Source organism: Mirounga angustirostris, unplaced genomic scaffold (assembly GCF_029215605.1).
Source record: "Mirounga angustirostris isolate CCGP_5_RB_7025 unplaced genomic scaffold, mMirAng1.0.hap1 SCAF_6, whole genome shotgun sequence".
Taxonomy (NCBI): Eukaryota; Metazoa; Chordata; class Mammalia; order Carnivora; family Phocidae; genus Mirounga; species Mirounga angustirostris.
In genome coordinates, this window is record NW_026991714.1 from 141,395,562 (window position 1) to 141,415,124 (window position 19,563).

The 19,563-nt window shown below is 41.5% G+C and overlaps 1 protein-coding gene across 1 annotated transcript in view; it reads right to left on the reverse strand.

The window, feature by feature from the left end:
- PDZD8 (PDZ domain containing 8) overlaps nucleotides 1–15,126 on the reverse strand; it is an 80,048-nt gene extending 64,922 nt beyond the window's left edge. Inside the window, exon 1 of the mRNA XM_045878940.3 lies at nucleotides 13,999–15,126. Coding sequence (XP_045734896.1) covers nucleotides 13,999–14,876 — 878 coding nt within the window. The 5' untranslated portion in view covers nucleotides 14,877–15,126. The remainder of the gene's footprint in view (nucleotides 1–13,998) is intronic.
- Between the last annotated feature and the right edge of the window lie 4,437 nt (nucleotides 15,127–19,563).

The window sequence follows — 19,563 nt, forward strand, 5'->3', positions numbered from 1 at the left end:
TCATAGCTGTTGGCCTTCCTTGGACTTTAGATTCCACATGGCCATGATTTCGGTCATCATACCAGTTGATTTTTTTAAAAATTGTGTTCTTTCTGGGGGCACCTGGGTGGCTCAGCTGGTTAGGCGACTGCCTTCAGCTCAGGTCATGATCCTGGAGTCTCGGGATCGAGTCCCGCATCGGACTCCCTGCTCAGCAGGGAGTCTGCTTCTCCCTCTGATTCTCCCCCCTCTCATGTGCTCTCTCTCTGTCTCATTCTCTCTCTCAAATAAATAAATAAAAATCTTAAAAAAAAAAATTGTGTTCTTTCTGAAGATAATCAACTTGCAAGTGCAAGGAAACTAATAATAGCCAGCATGCCTCCCTACCTGAGGCGTTACTTTTCTACCTCTGCATCATTAAGCTTTGTAACTAAAGCATATATTAAAGCTGAATATAGTAAGACACTGACTTATGGAAGCCTATGGAGAATTGTTCTATTTATGGAATTCCTGGGTGCGTACCACGCTGACAGAGTCTATACTTGGGAAAGTGATTTTAATTCCTGTGCTCGTAAGGAGAAAAAGGTATCCATGAATAGTTATGAAACTAATAAGAATGACAACAAACACGGTTATAAAAACTTCTTCCCAATCATCCACCTACCCTCTACTTAATATGAAATATTCACTTTTGTCCAAACTCCTAATTCTGCATAGAAGAATCAAGATCTAAAATTCTTCACAATTTTCTGATGTGGTTTTATATATACACTGTATACACTGAACAAAAGAGTGATAACAGAGGCTGCAGGTCCCTCATAATAGAACTCACCTTGAGTTCAATGTTAACTGATATCCTATGCACGGGAGAGATACAGTATCAAATGAGATGAGCCACTCAGGCAACCAAAGTAATCCTCTTGACCATGTCTGATAAATCTCATATCTTTTTATGTTCATCACAACTCACATGTGAGGGGGTCCCTTACCATAGCCTATGATCAATAAAACTGAAATTCTCAGCTTTCACAAAGCTGGGGGAGAAAAGAACTGTCCTCAAATCCAAACTCCTACTCCTCTCTACCAGCTCCCCCAACACACACCTGTGAATAAAAGAACACAAAAATTAGGGTGCCTGGGTGGCTCAGTTGGTTGAGCGACTGCCTTCGGCTCAGGTCATGATCCTGGAGTCCCGGGATCGAGTCCCGCATCGGGCTCCCTGCTCAGCAGGGAGTCTGCTTCTCCCTCTGACCCTCCCCCCTCTCATGTGCTCTCTCTCATTCTCTCTCTCTCTCAAATAAATAAAATCTTAAAAAAAAAAAAAGAATACAAAAATTACTACTTTATTGATTTCTAGCATGTCTGTGAATGATATAATACTTTCATATACATCCTTGATTCTCATGACTTCATAACAATGTGTAGCATTAAAAGTCTTATTTACATATGAAGAAACTAAGGATGAGGAAGTTCAAGTGGCTTTCATAATCATAACTGCAACAGATCCACTCAAACCTGTACTGCTTACAACACCAAGAATTAAATACTATAAATCAACTGAAAATAATATATGTATGTAATGTTCATTAAAGCTGACTCAGAAAGTGAGGCAACAGGGGTATCTCCTTCCCATATGGTAAAAATAAATGAGATTAGATCAGCAGTTCTCAAATATTTTGTTCACAGGACCCCTACACATTTTAAAAAATTAAGGAATCCAAAGACCAATTGTTTTTCTTAAAAAAAAACAAAACTTCTTTTTATTTATTTGACACAGAGAGAGAGAGCACAAGCAGGGGGAGAGGGAGGCAGAGGGAGAGGGAGAAGCAGGCTCCCCACTGAGCAGGGAGCCAGATGCAGGGCTGGATTCCAGGACCTGGGGATCATGACCTGAGCTGAAGGCAGATGCTTAACCGACTGAGCCACCCAGGTGCCCCCCAAAATAACACTATTTTAAACACAAGAATACACAAGCTCACAAGTTCACATTCCATTTACTGTCAGGATGATGACATCATCCTGGGAAAACACTTGAAAGAATGAGACTGAAAAAGGCAAATAGCATTTTTGTATTATTATGAGAATGGTTTTGACATGGTAGACCCCTTCTGCAAGGGTCTTGGAAATCCAAAGTGGTCCCAAGCCATACTCTGAAAACCACTTAAGTTAGAAGGTTAACAGCTATCATGGCAATTCTTAAATTCTAAGTTCTAACCCACCATCTTACTTTAAGTACATTGTTTCTCGGTACTGGATTAAAAAAAATTTCTCAAAGGAAGGGCTGTTTTATTTATTCCCTCTTAGCACTAATTCCCTTTACAGTGTATAGTGCCCTGGTCAAAGATGGTACAAACACAGAGTAAACTGAATCTCTTCTTAAGTCTAGTGGAATGGGAAAGAGAAAACATCTTAAAGTAAAATTATCACTTCTCTACTATGGTAAAGACATAAACAATGAAGTATGTAATACAAATGTCTGATCTTAAGCCAGTGAGATGTATCAAATAGACAAAAACTCCATTCAAGACATGAAGGAACAGCAAAAGATCTGAACAAGAGAAATAAGGAGAAAAATTAATACTTTAAGGTTATATATCTGTCCAGCTTTCTCCTAATTTTTTCTCTATCCAAATAAAAGTAGCAAAGCATATTCTGAAACATAAATGCTTTAATATTATCTGTATCTCTGCTTCTCTTACCTAAAGTTGGAACTTATTAAATTTTTACTGAAGTATTTTTAAGATGATTTGTAGTTGCATATTTGAGAGAAATCCCTACATGAGACCTCTGCAAAAATAACAGATAAGTGAATAATAATGCCACTTCACAATTACATAATTCCTTTTTCTTAGAATTTTTAAAACTTTAATTTTTATTTCATTAAGCCTTCAAAATAACAAGTTGCATGACTTGCCTAAAAATACACTAAATCAACAAATCAACAGTAATTCCAGAAGTAAAAGAGAAACTCCCAGTCATCTAATCCTATTGTTTCAAGACAAAGAGGCTGAGTTACTTTCGAGAGAAACCTTAAGAGCACAAAGTATCCCCAAGGCTCCAACAATTATTACCACAGAGTCTGGTCTAATAAATGCTTGTTGACTGGCATGATTCTCGGAATAACAAGTCCAAATCCTAAGTCTATAGCACTAAAAAATCCAAACATTTTGAATAATATACTCAGATATTTTAAATAAACAATTTACTAAAATATGGCCTGTAATTTAGATAAATTGTATTTATGGGCTTTATTACAGACTAAGACTGTCGGGAATTTTCTCCTTAAACTTGACTAATTTCAAAATCCAGAACTAAATTCAATCTGTACTATCTACCACTCCAGTATTAATAAATGAAGGATGCATAGTTTGCTACATTTAAATTCTTTCCATGTCAAAAGTTGGCACGTTAGTCCTGTTTAAAATCCAAAGTTAAATACTGAGAGCTAATGACCTTTATTAGATGACCTAATATTAGAATATGACCTAATATGACCTAATACTAGAATAGACCAGACATCACCTGTCCTAAATCTTACAGAATATTATACTTATGGTAAGAAAATGAGGTTTTCAGTGCATTTAAAAAATGATTATTATACAGTGAAATTAGCTATAATAGAATGGCTCTTACTTCAACCACAGTAAGTTTCACAGAACTAAAAGCTTTGAATTATTTATTTGCTTGACCAAATAACTAAGGTAGCAAGACTGTGTAGTCAGCAACCACAATCATCCTTAGTGATGAGTAGGAGTATAATCGAGTATATATGAAAGACTATTGTGTGAAAAGGACAGTAAGCACACAACACTAACGCCAGATGCACTATTTAGTAGATACTGATGTCTGCATGAAATGCCTGTATCTAAGAACAGAACCCAGTTCTTTTTTAAAATATAGATTTTTGTAGCCAGCTACTAAATAGAAATATGTCCTCATTATTATTAAGATTTTATAGCAAAAAACAGTAGTCACTTGTAATTGCAGATTATACAGGTAGGATATGGGAGTTGATCCTACAACAATGTTTGTTTCTGTACAAGTATGTACAAGTATGTTTCTATGTTTCTATGTTAGAAACAAGTATGTTTCTAAACATACTGAGGTCACAAATACCTGTTTAACTGGCAATGTACCTTACCACTGAACCAAGTATGCATACAGATACTTAATACAAAGGAAAAAGCCCAACCAAAACATTTTTACTGTGCTAATCATAGTATTCTTGTTTGTCTGTCTGTTTGTTAAGTAGGCTCCAGGCCCAGTGTAGTATTGGGGCGCTTGGACTCATGACCCTGAGATCAAGAACTGAGCTGAGATCAAGAGTCAGATGCTTAACCGATTGAGCCACCCAGCCGCCCCCTAGTATTCTTGTTTTTAAGTACATACCAACAAGAACTAATTATGCTGGGCAGTGGGACATTTTCTAGCTCTTTTCTCAGAGCTATGCAAACCAAAGCACAAACATCCCAGTACTCCACCTACCATATCATCACCTCCATCCTCCCGACAATACATGAAGAATTCATGGGCATAACACCCAATGTGTTGATTAGAGAAGAAATACATGTACTAAAGCATTCTGCTGGTTTCATGAAAATTGCTAATTATGCACCAGACCAGTGAAAATTAGTTTTATTGTTATTCTATATCAGTCCAAGGAAAGGATCATCTAGAGTTTGTCTATATTGACCTTTCCTAAGAATGTGAAATTAAAAGCCACAGTTTCTGGAGTGTCAGAGAAGGTTGCAAACACATTCATGTTTTGTTTTTGTGGAAATGAGAGGAGAGCTGGTGCCCCTAAAGTGTCCAACAGACCTTAACTCAGCACTGTGAACTGCTGGTGACTTCAATCAGCATAATTTGTGTGCGTGTGTATGTTTGTAAAGGGAGGTGGCACTCCTCTTCCATATTTATTTTACAATCAGAATTAGGTTACATATCAGCAGCCTAACTGTGTTTATAATAACAACCTTCCACCATTAAAAAAAGAAGGTTAAAATATGTTCTGTACATCTGTTTATGAAAGTCAAAGAATACAGAGCTCTTTAGAGGTAGAATTCAAAATTCCAGCACTTCAGTTACATAGCTGAGTTTACTTTGTGAAAATTTATCAAGCATACACTTAGGAGTTGGGCAGTTTCTAGCTACACAGACACACACATGCACACACATATATATATGTCAATAAAAAGTTTATACAAAAAGAAAAGGTCTGGCATTTAAAGGGCTAACGTGCTTTTTCATATAGGACAGTCAAAAGATGGTATTTCAGCAGGGACATGAAAAATGGTGTGAGCTCTTTGGCTCTCTGTGGGAAAAACATTATTAACGAAAAACTAGGAAAGCCCTTGTGATGGGCGCATGCGTGGAGTGTGAGAACAGCCAGGAGGCCGGAAGAGACTAAGTGAAAGGAAGAGTTATAGAAGGTAAGGTCAAAGCTGGAGACGCAGCCAGGAGTGAAATGAAGTGGTGAATGAGAGACCCATACAAACTGCCAGGAGGGATATCCATGTTACTCTTACAAACCAATTTGCCGGGTGACATTTATAATATACTCCCCCATTTTATTGTTAAGGAAAGAGGGAGAGAAGATGGGAGAGGAAAAAGGAGAGGGAGAGAGAGGAACCTCCTCAGCATGCAAGAGGTCTGAATATGTGTCTGAGCATAGAGTTAGGTGTACACATCAAACTTAGTGGATATATTGGGGGATGAAATTAAAAGGGAGAGGAGTACATTTTCAACTTCTTTATGTTCCTAAATACTATTTGAGCATTTGCAAAAAATATGGCAAACAAAAACCAAAAAACAACCTGAAGAAACATCAGAAGAAAAAACCTAATATCTACAAAGATATAGGTAGAAGGATGTTTATGGTATCATTATTTATATTAGTTAGAAAAATGAAGAAAATCAATAAGGAATTGGTTCACTTATAGTACTTCTGATCAATGTAATTCTAAGAACCCGTTAAAACAAATGAGGTAGGTATATTTAGAAAAGCCGAGATATAGTAAGTTTAAAAAAAAAAAAGGGCAAGATGCTAAGAATGGGATGATCCTATTTTTATTAATTAATAAAAAATTAGAATATATTTAAGAAAAAGTATGGAAGAATAGTCCCTGAATTTAACCATTTTAAGATATTACAGATTTTTCACTTTGATATATCATATTTTCTATTTGCATTTTTACAATGAGCTTATCATTCCTTTGAAAGGGGAAACGAGTTTAATGTGTCACCTAGCAAATGCCTGACATACCTTGAGTAAAAAGTCTGACAGATGTAGGATAATCAATAAATGTGTATATTCAATTAGTTACTAAAGGGAAGATACGTTTATTCAGTAGATAGCATATACGTGACATTTAATATCTCTACATTAGATAGATATTATTTCCATTTCCATTTTACAGATATGGAAATTGAGACTAGGGAAGAGAAGGCCTCTTGTTCAGGGCTCTTGCTTGGGAGAGTGCTAAAGTCAGGCACATATTACCCCAAAGCTCTATTGACTGGAATAGACAATTTAAGCACTTCTCTATAGCTGCAACCCCCCAAAATAAAATAAATCCAATAACAGTGACAGTCTCTCCTTAGCACCTGTAGTTCCACTTATCTGAAGATAAATAATTAACATGTATTCCTCCATTTTCTCTGGTACAAGTACAGTACGTATGTGGTTTTATGTAAGTCTTAGCAATTTGGCAAGAAACATTTTCAAACTAAACTTCTGTAAAACCTGTACTAATAACTAGGTAGTTGCTTTATGACTTTCTAGTGAAGTATGATGTGCTCTGATGCCATGCCAAGTGTCGGTAGGTCCTATGACTCTAGTAATGGAACAAAGGGATTTAATAGCACTTGTTTCCTGGTGACACTGTTCTGAGAAAATAGAGAATTTGATAGGAAGAAATGTCAGGTCAATATTTAACTTCTAAACATGGTATTGGGTGGTAGAAACTCTTAACTTTAAATGTCAAATATTCTTACTGAACAACTGATTCAAAAAGCCTCAGTCTGCTATAGGGAATCTTATTAAAAGGGGAAAAAAAAAAAGAGAAAGAGAGCGAGACTGGTTATACTTCCTTGGATAGAGATTTTTTAGGAATGTCTGAGCCATATGAGTCCTGTATACCTTCTAAGAAGGCCAACACAATTATTAAAGTGCTTAATATTTAACCATGTTAGTTTTAGTTATACTTATGGCAACAAAGTTGTATCCTTCTGTCTGTGCTTATTACTCAACCTGGAGTCTAAGCACCCTAAGCACACCATAAATTTCATGAAATTACATGAAAATCTGTTCATGCATTTTTCTGCAGAGAGCCACAATTCTCATTAGCTTTCCAAAATCCAAAAAGATAAAACCCTCAAAAGGCTTAAAAGTACCTTTCAACATCTATGTACATCTGCTCCTTTTCTGTAGGCACTTAAGTATGGTTTTTGTCTTGTTTTTTAGGTTTTTTTGTTTAAACGTTTAAAGCAAACTTTTTTTTTTTTTTTTACAAAGGGCCAGATAGTAAATATTTTAGAATCTGTGGGTGCATATGATCTGTCTCATATTCTTCTTCTTCTTTGAGCAACTCTAAATGTGAAGTTTAAAAATGTAAAAACCATTCTTAACTCAAAGGACTAACATCAGCTTGTTTTAGAGTAACAGTTGGTTTACCTCTACAGAAATAACACAGCATGAGCTTTGAAGTCAAGACTCTTTCTTTGAGAAAGTCACTAACCCCCTCTAAGTCTCAAGTTTCCACATCTGTAAAAATGAGATCCTAACTCTCCCACGCAGTAGTTCTAACTACTGAGGCAGCAAGTGTACCGAACTGCCCACGCAGTCCCTGGCATATAGTTAGCAAACTGATTTTATTATCCTTGCCTGTGCCTCATATGATAGATCATTAGTGATATTTGTAAGTCAATATTAAGTGTTTGATCAGTAGGTATGCTCCTCCCATACAATCTACTTTATAATGATCTGCTTTGGCTATTTTCAGAAACTAACTGGGGTTTTCCTGGACAGCCAGCAGGCATGCACGTTACTCATGAGAATCTAATAGTCTCCTCATAATTACTCTTCTCCCTTCAATGTGTGAACCAAGTTTCTAGAGCAAAGATTTAATTTATCAATATGGTTATTTTCCATCTAAAGTGTTATAAATGCCCAAATCACAATAATTCAAAAAAGCTTAAGAAAACCTAACTTGAAAGAAGTAAAACCAGCATTAATGGGAGTATACTTAGGTGTACCAAGGATCTAAGGTCACAAAATGTTATAGGACAGTCATCAGCAGAGATACTGATCTTTCCTCTTCCTGTTCCTCACAAAACGTAAGGTCTCAAATATATCCAAGATGCCATTATAATGAGCTTCAATTGTTCTCTGTTTTCTCCAGAAAGATTAACCAGCTTAAAAGCATGAACTATGTTATAACCATTTTTATCCTTCACCACACCTACCATAACACTAGGTATGCTAGTCTTCAGGAAACAGTTACTGAAAATAAGTATTTTAAAAATGATTTTATTTATCTTTTTTTTTTTTTTAAGATTTTATTTATTTATTTGAGAGAGAGAATGAGAGACAGAGCGCACGAGAGGGAAGAGGGTCAGACGGAGAAGCAGACCCCAAGCTGAGCAGGGAGCCCGATGCGGGACTCGATCCCGGGACTCCAGGATCATGACCTGAGCTGAAGGCAGTCGCTTAACCAACTGAGCCACCCAGGCGCCCTGATTTTATTTATCTAAGACAATGATCTTTCAATTCTTTTTATGCAGATATTCATCTACTGCTCCATCATGACTCCAGAATAGCTACCGTGATACAATAATGTCCCTGTCTGTACTCTCCCAAAGTATCAAAGGTTGTATTTCCTACTAACCTTAGTAAGTAAAACTATGATTCCTACAATCACTAAGGATTTGGGAAGCTATTGTAAAATATTTTCCAGCCTAAGACACCTTTTAAAAGTTGTCCATATAAAGTATATGAAAGAGTAAGTGAATAAATACAGTACATGACACTTACAAATGATTTTGTCAGCTTTCAGTAAATTTACTTTGGAAGTTTTTAAGACATGATTACTCAAACCATCTTTACAGGGGTCCTGGGTGGCTTAGTTGGTTCAGTGTCTGACTCTTGGTTTCAGCTCAAGTCACGATCTCAGGGTCGTGAGATCAAGCCCTGTGTCAGGCTCATGCTCAGCTTGGAGTCTGCTTGAGATTCTCTCTCCCTCTCCCTCTGCCCCTCCTCATGTGCTCGCACACTCTCTCTAAAATAAATAAATCTTAAAAAAAAAAACTTTACTTCAAATAATCAGTAAAATGAAAAAGCTATAATTAACAGTAAGAGTAAATGTTTTTCTTCCTCATCTCAGAAGACAAAGAAAAAATAATTACAGACCACATTATAGAGCATGAGGCTTTCCAGACCAAGCCTAATTTAGTTCTCTGAAATAAATGGTATACTTAGAGAAGATATAGGTAAATTAAAACATGCTAAAAAGCCTACCTAACTAAATACAGCCCAGTCCTTGCCTTTGATGGGACAGTGGTCCTCCTTGGTCTTTAGTCAGTAGGAATATTTGAAAAATTTCCACAAATGTATACAGCACAAAGCTTTTCAGGAGTAAAAGAACAGAACAGTTATGACAAAAACAGCCATGTTCAAAAGATATTCTATGAATCTGAAGAGTGAAGTTTTCCCCCAAATATTTGTTCACATGCATTCATCAAATTCAAATATCAACAAGTAGTTGTCTCCTTTATTTGTAGATCAGATTAGTATATCCTTACATAGTTAATGATCCACTTCACACTAAAACAAAAATCCACCATACTCAAGTGAAAAACGGCCACTATGTACTTACTACCACTGTACTGCAGAGAACGAAAAATGTTTCAAGGGCTTTTTAAAAAAATTCTGGTAGAATGATTTTTTAAAATTCAACATTATATCGAAGTCTTTTATAAAATAAAATTGCTCAATGAAAGTCCCTTGAAAGATAATAATATTTAAAGAAAGGTAATAATTATCACCCTTTACTATCCAGCTATTAACTCTTCCCATTTTCACTGGTTAGCAACAGTATTACTCCCTATTTAGAAAGGATCTCAAATTCATATGATGCCAGGCCAGACAACTACCATTAGTAAGTAGGTGGGGACTATAAACTATGCATAAGAACTTCCTGCAGCTGCTACCAGACCTATCTCTCCATCCTGTTATTGCTATAAGGAATCCAGGCCTGGTGCAACAAGATCTTCCAATGTTTCCTAAAAGAAGCCAGAAATCCAAATCATGCAAAATCTTCCCTTTTTAAATATTGGCAATTACGAAACAACAACAGAAAAATACCATGAGGCCAAATAAAAAGTACCTGCAAACTGAATATGGCCTTTCAGTATGCAATCAGTGCTAAAACACAGCAGTAACAGTCTAGGAAGAGAAGCATCAGTAAGAATCTCAAGTCTCTGACTCCCAACCCTGGACCATTACTCAGATTTCACAATGAAGATGGATTCTCCATATAATCATAAATATTAATGGTAATCTTTCTTTCCTGAAGACTAATTTTTGAGTTAATAAAAAAAAAAAAACAAAAAAACCTGGTAACCCCCCCCCCCATACTAGTACTTTAATTTACTATTTTAGGGAAAAAGTTCAAAACAGCATTTGAGGGAGATGAATTTAGAATTATATTAGTAAAACTAAATATGTGGAAAATGTATACATATTATAATTCATTTTTTAAAAACATTATAATGTTTTACAAACTATGTTAGTTGGGTAAAATGAAGTGTTAATCTTCACAATCCTTAGAAAGCAACCACTTGAACTCCTTCGAATCTCTAGATTGAGACATCAGGAACTGGCATTCCTCACAGGCCACTTTCACTTTAGAAACATGAAATGGAAAAACAAATAAAGGGTGGGGAGAAGTGACAACAATGTTAACTGGTAAGGTATTTCTGTTATATAATAATTAAAGTGCCAAAGGATACTAAGACTCAATACAATTTTCTTTACTGCTTTAGCTCTAAGTAGATTAGATGGCTAAAAAGGATAAACTAGCAGACCTTCTATTTGGAAACAAAATCTGCTGGATTAAAAAAGAAATACTAGTGGGGCAGCACCCAAAGATTAAACCTTTAAAGGATCTGCTCTCAGGGGCGCCTGGGTGGCTCAGTTGGTTAAGCAGCTGCCTTCGGCTCAGGTCATGATCCCAGAGTCCTGGGATCGAGCCCCGCATCGGGCTCCCTGCTCGGCGGGGAGCCTGCTTCTCCCTCTCCCTCTGCCTGTCTCTCTGCCTACTTGTTCTCTCTATCTGTCAAATAAATAAATAAAATCTTTAAACAAAACAAAAAGGATCTGCTCTCAAAATTTTCAATTTAAGAAAAAAAATCTTTAGTTACACTCTTCTCAGAGTTCTCAGTTGATTTGTAAAAGTACCTCCATATATGTTATATTGATAGCATACTTAAAAAAAACAAAAAATAAAACCTTAAGAACAAGGTGACAGAGTTGAAGGAAAAAAGGTAGCTTTGGCTTTATCAGGGCTGGATTTTACTACGTAACAGCTGTGTGACTTCAAGCAAGTTATTTAACTACTCTGAGCACTACTCTCTCATCTATATAAAAGGGTAAACAATAGCTACTTTAATTCTCATTATGAGAATTATGATACATCTTAAATGTATTTTAATTCACTCTCTTAACTGAAATCTGAATCCGCTCCACAACATCAGTAGCTTAAAATACTGGCAGAAAAGCTACATAGACAAGAGAACTCAACACTTCCTGGAGCAGCCCATTTCATCTTCACACTTCTATTATTTTCTTTTACTTAACTAAAATCAGCTGCCTAGTTACTTCAACCCTCCAATCAATCACATTCTAGTTAAATCATATTAAGTACTGCTAATTCAGTTCTCATTAAACTTTAGGCTCTACAATGGTTGAGGCTGTTCAGTACTGAAGCCCCAACACTGAAACAATGATAAGCACATAGCAGGTGTACGACAAATATTTGCAGATTAAGTAATAAGTTCTGTTAGTATTTACTGATTTACCACCTAAATGCCTTCTAATATAAAGAGCACAAACATACATTTCTGGAGGTGACCGTTTAATGTGTAAGGTTTAAAATTTGAACTATCATACATAACCAGACACATGCTATGTTTTTAAAAAACCCCTTCAGATATAGTAAATGAAAGCAATTTTACTGTACTTTAAATGGTGATGCTATTAAGTGATATAAAGTTCCTTCAATGCAATAAAACCTACTAATGTCTCCAAAACTGCTATTCATAATTTCCTTCAGATTTAACTGAATTCCAAGTCTACGTTAAAAAAAAAACAAACCCTCAAAATGATATCCAACCTCATTGCCATTGGCTATTCTGCAATAACCCCCCCAAATAATAATTTAGTCAAATTTGATTACCTGAAAGTTACCCAGAAAACAGAATACCAAAAATCTGTAACTTTTTCTCATTACTTTCTTAGCAACACACTGCCATAAATAAACATCTCACGGGTTAAATAAATACCAGAACTCATTTATAATTTAGTCACTTACATTCCAAAGCTTGAAGAGCAGGTTTCATAAAGTATGTTCTACTTCACAGAATGGGAAATCAAACACAGTGAACAACCAGTTCACCACCTTCTGCAAATCTATGGAAATATATCCATTATGAAGTAAATTTCTCCTGCCACTCAACAGTTTTAAGCTGTCACTCTATGCTATTAGCCTAAACAAAACATAATAAGTAAGGCGTATCTGCCACATACACAAGTCAATAATCCATTACAAACCCAAACATAAAATATCTCTGGATTACCTGGGTCACTGTTGCTTGACACTTTGGTAGAAAACTAGTGATCTAGAAATATGCAACTAGAGGGCACTAAGTAAGGCAAACACCAGACTGACAAAATCCAAGAGTCATTTTAATGAACAGAAAATTAGAGGACAGAAAGTGATAAAAAATTCAGCTGATTTTGAAGAAACAGCCACGTATGACCCTTTCCACTCCAACAATTCAGATCAAAGTAGATGAAGCCCCTATCCTTACAAAACTTTCTTTCCCTTTCCACTTCTTCTATGATATTAAAAAAAACAAAACAAAACACCAAAAACAGAAAACCCTTGCCCATTAATCGAAACAGTATACTACATAAAATTAAGCCACCACATACAGGAGAGCTTTAAAAAGTTAAAATCACTACCTATCATTAAAATTCCATCTGCAGGGTGATCTCAGGTACCGTGTGAGAAACTTGCAGCCAGAGTTGATACATGAGGAGCAGAATCTAGGTCTGTGCTACAGAACCTCCCCCAAAGGGGAGGATGACATTAACACAAAATCTACAGCGAACTACGGTATGTATAGGCTCCCAACTGGCTTTCAGTTTGCTGTGGGAAAATACTCCTTTACAACAGACACTACATCTCTGGCCTGAAAGTTGGCAAAGCGCCACTGCAAAAGTGGCCTGCAGTTGCAAAATACAACAGCCTCGGGCTATCCGCACACTTCTTTCTCACGCCGGTACTTTGGGTCCGGGACCAATTTCTCAAGGTGGCCAAGGTGATGCTGCAAAACCGCCCTCAATGCCTCAACCACATACAGGAACAGTTTCTCACCGGCCCAAAACCGACTCCTGGGGACTAGGGAGACTGCCGTTCCTGGGGATTAGGGGGACTGCCCTTACATTTTCAACATGCTGCTCCTACCCACGCTGACAGCACCCTGAGTGCCCGCGAACACGCGAGAAGGCTTCTGGCTCATACTGATGCCCTCTGGAAGCAAAGAATGTGTGCACTACTCGCCTTCCTCCCGGGTCCTGTCCGGCCAGGGCTGGGGAGATCCCTGGAAAAGCGGGGGCTGGGGATGCGCCTCTGGCCTTCCCATTCCACGCAGGCAGCAGCAGCCCGCCCAGGCCCGACTTCTTGGCAGCTAGGCCCCGGCGCCGGCAGGGTATCTTCCCCCCACGTCCCTCCCTCTCACCTGATCTTGTAACTCGGAAGAGTGTGCTTGCGCTTGATGATCTTCTTGAGCTGATTGACGATGATGGAGGTAAGCTGGGGCATAGGCCGCCCTTCAAACTGGGAGCGCACCTCGAAGTCGATCAGCGGGTCCTCCACGAAGGAGAAGAACCAGTGGGTGAAGGGCACGCGAGTGAAGACGCAGCGCAGCCTCCCCACCACTCGGGACAACTTGACGAACAGGTAGGCGGACTTGCCGAAGACCAAGTCCACGTCGATGGCCAGGTGGAAGCCCCCGTTGTACTCCACCTCCGCCTCGAAGGCCAGCTCCTCGGGGGAGGTGGCGGGCAGCGTCTCCCCCTCGGGGCCGTCCGACTCCCCGCTGGCCGAGGGCACCACCGGCCGGAGGAGCCGGATGGTCTTGATGAAGGGCACCGTCTCGCCCAGGAACACGTCCCGCAGGCTCAGCCCCTCCAGCAGGCGCCCGGCCGTCTTGGTCTGCAGCAGCTCCTCGAACTCCACCTTGATCTTCTTGGTGACCCAGCGGCGAGCCAGCGCGGTGTCCCGCAGCTCCCGGAACAGGAACAGGATGGTGGCGTTGAGGAAGTAGCAGGTCTCCCGCGTCGGCGGGGCGGGGGTCTCGGGAGCCGGGGCCGGGGCCGGGGTCGCGCCGCCCTCGGGGGGCCCGCCGGAGGGCTCCTCAGCCCCGCCGCCGCCATAAAGGTACTCCCTCAGGGCCAGGCCCGGCACCGGCTTGATGTAGCGGAAGCCGTCGCCCGCGCGGGCCGCCTCGTCCGGCAGCGGCTCGGGCTGTTTGCGGTACAGCAGCAAGAACTGGGTGAGGAGCGTGAGGAAGGAGCCCAGCACGGCCGACGCCAGAATCATGAGCAGCAGCCCCATCCCGGCGCCGCCTCCGCCCGGGCCGCCCGGGCCCCTGCTCCCGCGCCCACAGCGCCGCTCTCCTCACGTCGCCGCCCCCGCTGCCTCCATCTTGAGGACATCGGGCGGCGGGGCTGGGGCGAGCGGCTCCCTGGGCCTCGTCCGGCGGCTCCGGCGGGCGCGGTGCGGCGCCGGAGTCCGCAGCGGCCCGCGACTCCTCAGACGTTCCCGGAGGCTGCTGCTGTGCCGGCGGCAGCCGCGGCGGCGGCGGCGGCGGCGGGCCGGAGGGGGCGGAACGGCACTCCCTCCGGCCTGTGCTCATTGGACGAACGGCGCGTGACGTCAGGGGCGTGCTCGCTCCCGGCCGTGTCGCCTGGCACCCGGCGCCGGGGCGCGCGTATGCGGCTCCCAGTTCACCTCCCAGGCGCCCTTCCAGCCCCGCCCCCCTCGCCAACATTCCATTCCCCCCGCGGTCCACGTGGCTGTCACTTCTGGAGCCAGCGACGGGATCCGGGGAGATAACTGGGGCCACCGTTGGAGGAGAAGGAGGCCGGGCGTAGATGGCGTGGCGCGTTCTTGATCCCGGCCCTCCCGTTACCTTCTGATGCGCCCATCCCCCCCTCTTTGGCCGCGGTCCCTGCTTGTTACCTCTGCTGCAGTGTGGTTCTTTCACTCGCGCCCCTGAGAGATGGGCTGGCAGCGGCTTTCCCTGCAGGGCAGCGCCGCAGAGGGTCTGAGCTGGCCGTTCGGAGACTTCCCAAGCCGAGGACAGGACTGAACTGCCTCAGAGACCGCCGTCGCTGACCATCAATCCAACCAGCAGACGCTCTGCGTCTGCGAAGGGTGGGCCTGGGAAGGAGGGACGGAGAGAAACGGCGTAAGATGCAAACTTGAGCACCAAGGTGGATATTCGAGATTTAAGTGAGAAGGAAGTTAAAGAGCCCGGACGAGCAGGGATGATGAGTGAGATGAACTTGCCAGATGATCTGAAGATGAATAGTGGCTCACCATCGAGCCCTTGCAGTGTGTTGAAGAGGAAGTTGTTAGCCCCCACCCATTTTACAGATGCAAACACTGGCGCAGAGAGGCAAAGAAGTTGCCTAGGTCACGCAATGGAAGCTGGTTTGTCTAAAACTAACTCCCCAGCCCTTGGTCACTAATCTGTACCATGACAACCAAACTGCTGGAGTTGGAAGGGGGTTTACTGGTTCCCTGGTGCACAGGAAGGGGGAGTTGGGGAGGAGGGTCAGGAAGGACTTGGAATTTTGCACAGGGTAGCACACTGACCAAAGCCATAAAGTTAACGAAGCCAGGTTGCCCAGAACAGTGATACTCCTCATGTCCTCTGGCTACTTGGTTGTTACATCATAAATGCTTATGTGGCTCCTGCCACGTGGACACCACAACAATTCTACCTCTAGCCCTACGGAGGTCAGATATTCCCTACTTAACAGTCAGGACGACTCCAGGTGGCCCTAAGGGCCAGGGCACGGCCCCTCTCTCTAGCCCTGTAAGATCTTCAAGCTACTGATTGTCTCGAATCTGGATGATTCTAGAACAAAGACAGAGTTCCACCCCATTTTGACCCAGCTAGAGCAGGTACAGAACTTTGGAACCAGGCCTTACTTACTCATTACCAGGTGTGAGACCAGAATGGTTCCTTTACTGGGAGAATGTAAGACAGGTGCTTGCTGAGGAGCTGGGCTTAAACCCCATATTCCACGTAGTATGGAAGTCCAAAGCCCTGTCGGGATTTCTGGGAACTCCAGGATGGTCTTTTCTTGTCCTCACCTTTGACTCCTGGCGTCTGCTTCAGGACTGCTGTCTCAGTTCTCCATGGTTTCAACCCAAATGGGAATTGTAGGCTCTTCCTCAATTTCGACCAAAAACCTTATCCATAACTCATGCACCACTGTGAGAAAAGTCACTGAAGCTGGAGGTGAGGTGGAGCAAAGGAGTAGTTCTTATACATTCCTGAGATCCAAAATCCTCAAACTGTATACTGACCCATCCTGCATCTTAAAGTATTCCTTAGCCACCTCCACGAGGAAAGTTGGTGATCTTCCTGGGAGTGAGTCTACAGTGTGCACTCCATCTCACAGGCTCCTCCCTCCTCTCCTCTCCTCTCCCCTCCTTCCTCCTCAGATTGCCTCTGGGAATCCTGAATCTTTTCAATCCATTATACAGTCACTCCAAATCCATGAAGGAACTCAGCACACCTTTTGGGAAGATAAAAAAAATTTTTCCCTCGTGTTAAAAATGGCTAACATTTATTAAACACCTATAATGATTTTAATAATTATATTATCATAAATAATAATATTTTTAGAGAATTGACTATGTTCCAGGCACGGTGTTAAACATCTTACAGGCCTTATTCCTTTTAAAAATCAAAATGTCCAGGGTGCCTGGGTGGCTCAGTTGGTTAACTGTCCCTGCTCTTGATTTTGGCTCAGGTCATAATCTTGTGAGATCATGGGACTCTGCGCTGGGTGTGGAGCCTGCTTAAGATTCTCTCTCTCCTTCTCCCTCTGCCCCTCCCCCACTGTGTGTGCTGGCTCTTGTGTTTTCTCTCTCTCTAAAAAAAAAAAAAAATCAAAATGCCCATAAGTGTTAGCCTCATCCAGGCCTGGGGTAATGAGTCCAGCCCCTGACTGGCTGACCCCATCATAACCCACCTGGCCATCCCAGTCCATGTTGCCACCTGCAAACATTCACCAGGTTGAGACCTTTGTTTCTTTTGCCTTTTACTAGGTCATTCAGCCAACCCAAGCTATCTTAACCTTTATACTACCGCCGTTTGGAGCGAGAAGGTTCTCTGTTATGAGGACTGTCCTGTGCCTTGCAGGAGATGATGTTGTGTTAATAGAAGCTTATTATTTGTAATGGCATTCCCTGGAAGAATATAAATTCATCAACTTTAAAAAAAAATCAATCTAGTTCATAGAAACTCAAAAGTCTAAGAACCTTTGGTCCCAGCTCTGAAAATCTATGATTCTGAGTAGGTTTTTGAAGGAAGAAGTTGCATTTTGCCTGCCCGCTGACCTTTTTAATGAGTTTTAAATGACATCATTGAAATTAAGCTGCTCCAACAGACTTCATGGGAAGTATCTATTTCATGGGTAAAGGCGATTGAATACTGCAAGATGGGATGCTTATAAGACTAGCATCCTCACCAACTAGAGAGAGGCATGGACCACTTTTGCTGTTAAAGTCTGAATCCTTTCTACTGACCACTTAATAGGACTGGAAAGCCAAAGCATGTGAATATGGAGAGTTTGTGAGTAGCATGAAAACCAATTTGATAAAAATGATGTAAAATGACACAAATATCACAAAATGGGGGGGGGATGCAGAGAGAAATTTAGAATGATTGTCTAACAAATGATACATCACACCATTTTGTGAACTGTCAGAATTCAAATTCAATGACTATTCTTCAGCATCCAGTGTGTGCCAGGCTCGGGATATGGAATGAATTGGACAGAGTCCCTACCCCGCAGGGCTGCCAGGCCCCAGTGGAGGCAGACACACACACCTACGTAATTGAGGTTAAGAGATAGCACCTGGGGTACTGTTAGAACAGAGCCTTACTGGTTCGGGGATAGGGATAGTAGATCTCAAGGAACAGAAACTGCCTCAAGCTCACCTAACTAAAGTTGGATTCATGTTAACAATACTGGGGGTAGCTCCAGGAACTCAGCTGCCAAGATGCTCAGCTGGGGCTCTCTCAGAAACCTATGACAGAGAGGGCTGTTTCTCTCACTCGTTTTCTCTGGCCCCACCTACCCAGTATCTTGTTGCTACACCTCTCTGCAAGTCTGTGCCATTTTCCTCCATAAGGCTCTTGGTTCCGGCTGCCCCATAGCCTCAGCGTGTGGGCAGCTTTGGGAGGCACCAGCTCTGCACCCAAATCTAGAGGGTCCTATGTTCCTGGTGCCTAATGTGACCTGCTATTTCAATGTCAAGCACTAGGAGAGAAACCCAGGTTGGATCTACGAATCCAATCATTTATGCCCAAGGAGCTTGCCTCTTTTGGCTGCTGGTGTATGGAGCAACTTCGCCAAGGAGGCAGAGAGGGTTGAGAATGAGCATAAATGGACAATTCTAGTCCAACAGGGGATGAAAAGTTAATTCTGGCTGAGGAAAGTGAGGAACTTCTTGGGGTCAATGGAATTTTTGTTGGCTTTTGGTGACTAGAAGGGCATTCTAATCAGAAGGAGGCCAAAGCTCAGAAGTTGGAAGTCCAACAGTTGAGAGAAATTATGACCAGGATGGCTGGAGGGTGGTATAAATAACTTTGGTGCAGGGAGGGGGAGGAGAGATGGAGGTAAGACGGTAAAGCGGGCTTGAGCTGCATTAGGGAGGGTTTGAATGTCAAGGTGAGTTTAGATTCTGTTTTGCTGTCTTTATATAGGTCTCCAAAGATTTTTACGCCAAAACTATGGCATTATCCCTTTTCCTTCCATTATCTCTATCTCCAAAGCCTCAGCCAATTCAACTATCTACTTCCTTCCCTCTGCATCTATAAATTCATGATTTTTGTTCTTATTTGGGCCCTCAAATCAAGTGTGCATTTTTCTTCATCACCCTAGCCGGTATCTACGTGGCGCCAATGCTCATTTTTAGTTGGTTCAGAACTCAGGTGAGGCAGAGGAGTGTTATTGACTGATCCTTAAAAATCTCTACATTATTTTGGACCCCAAGT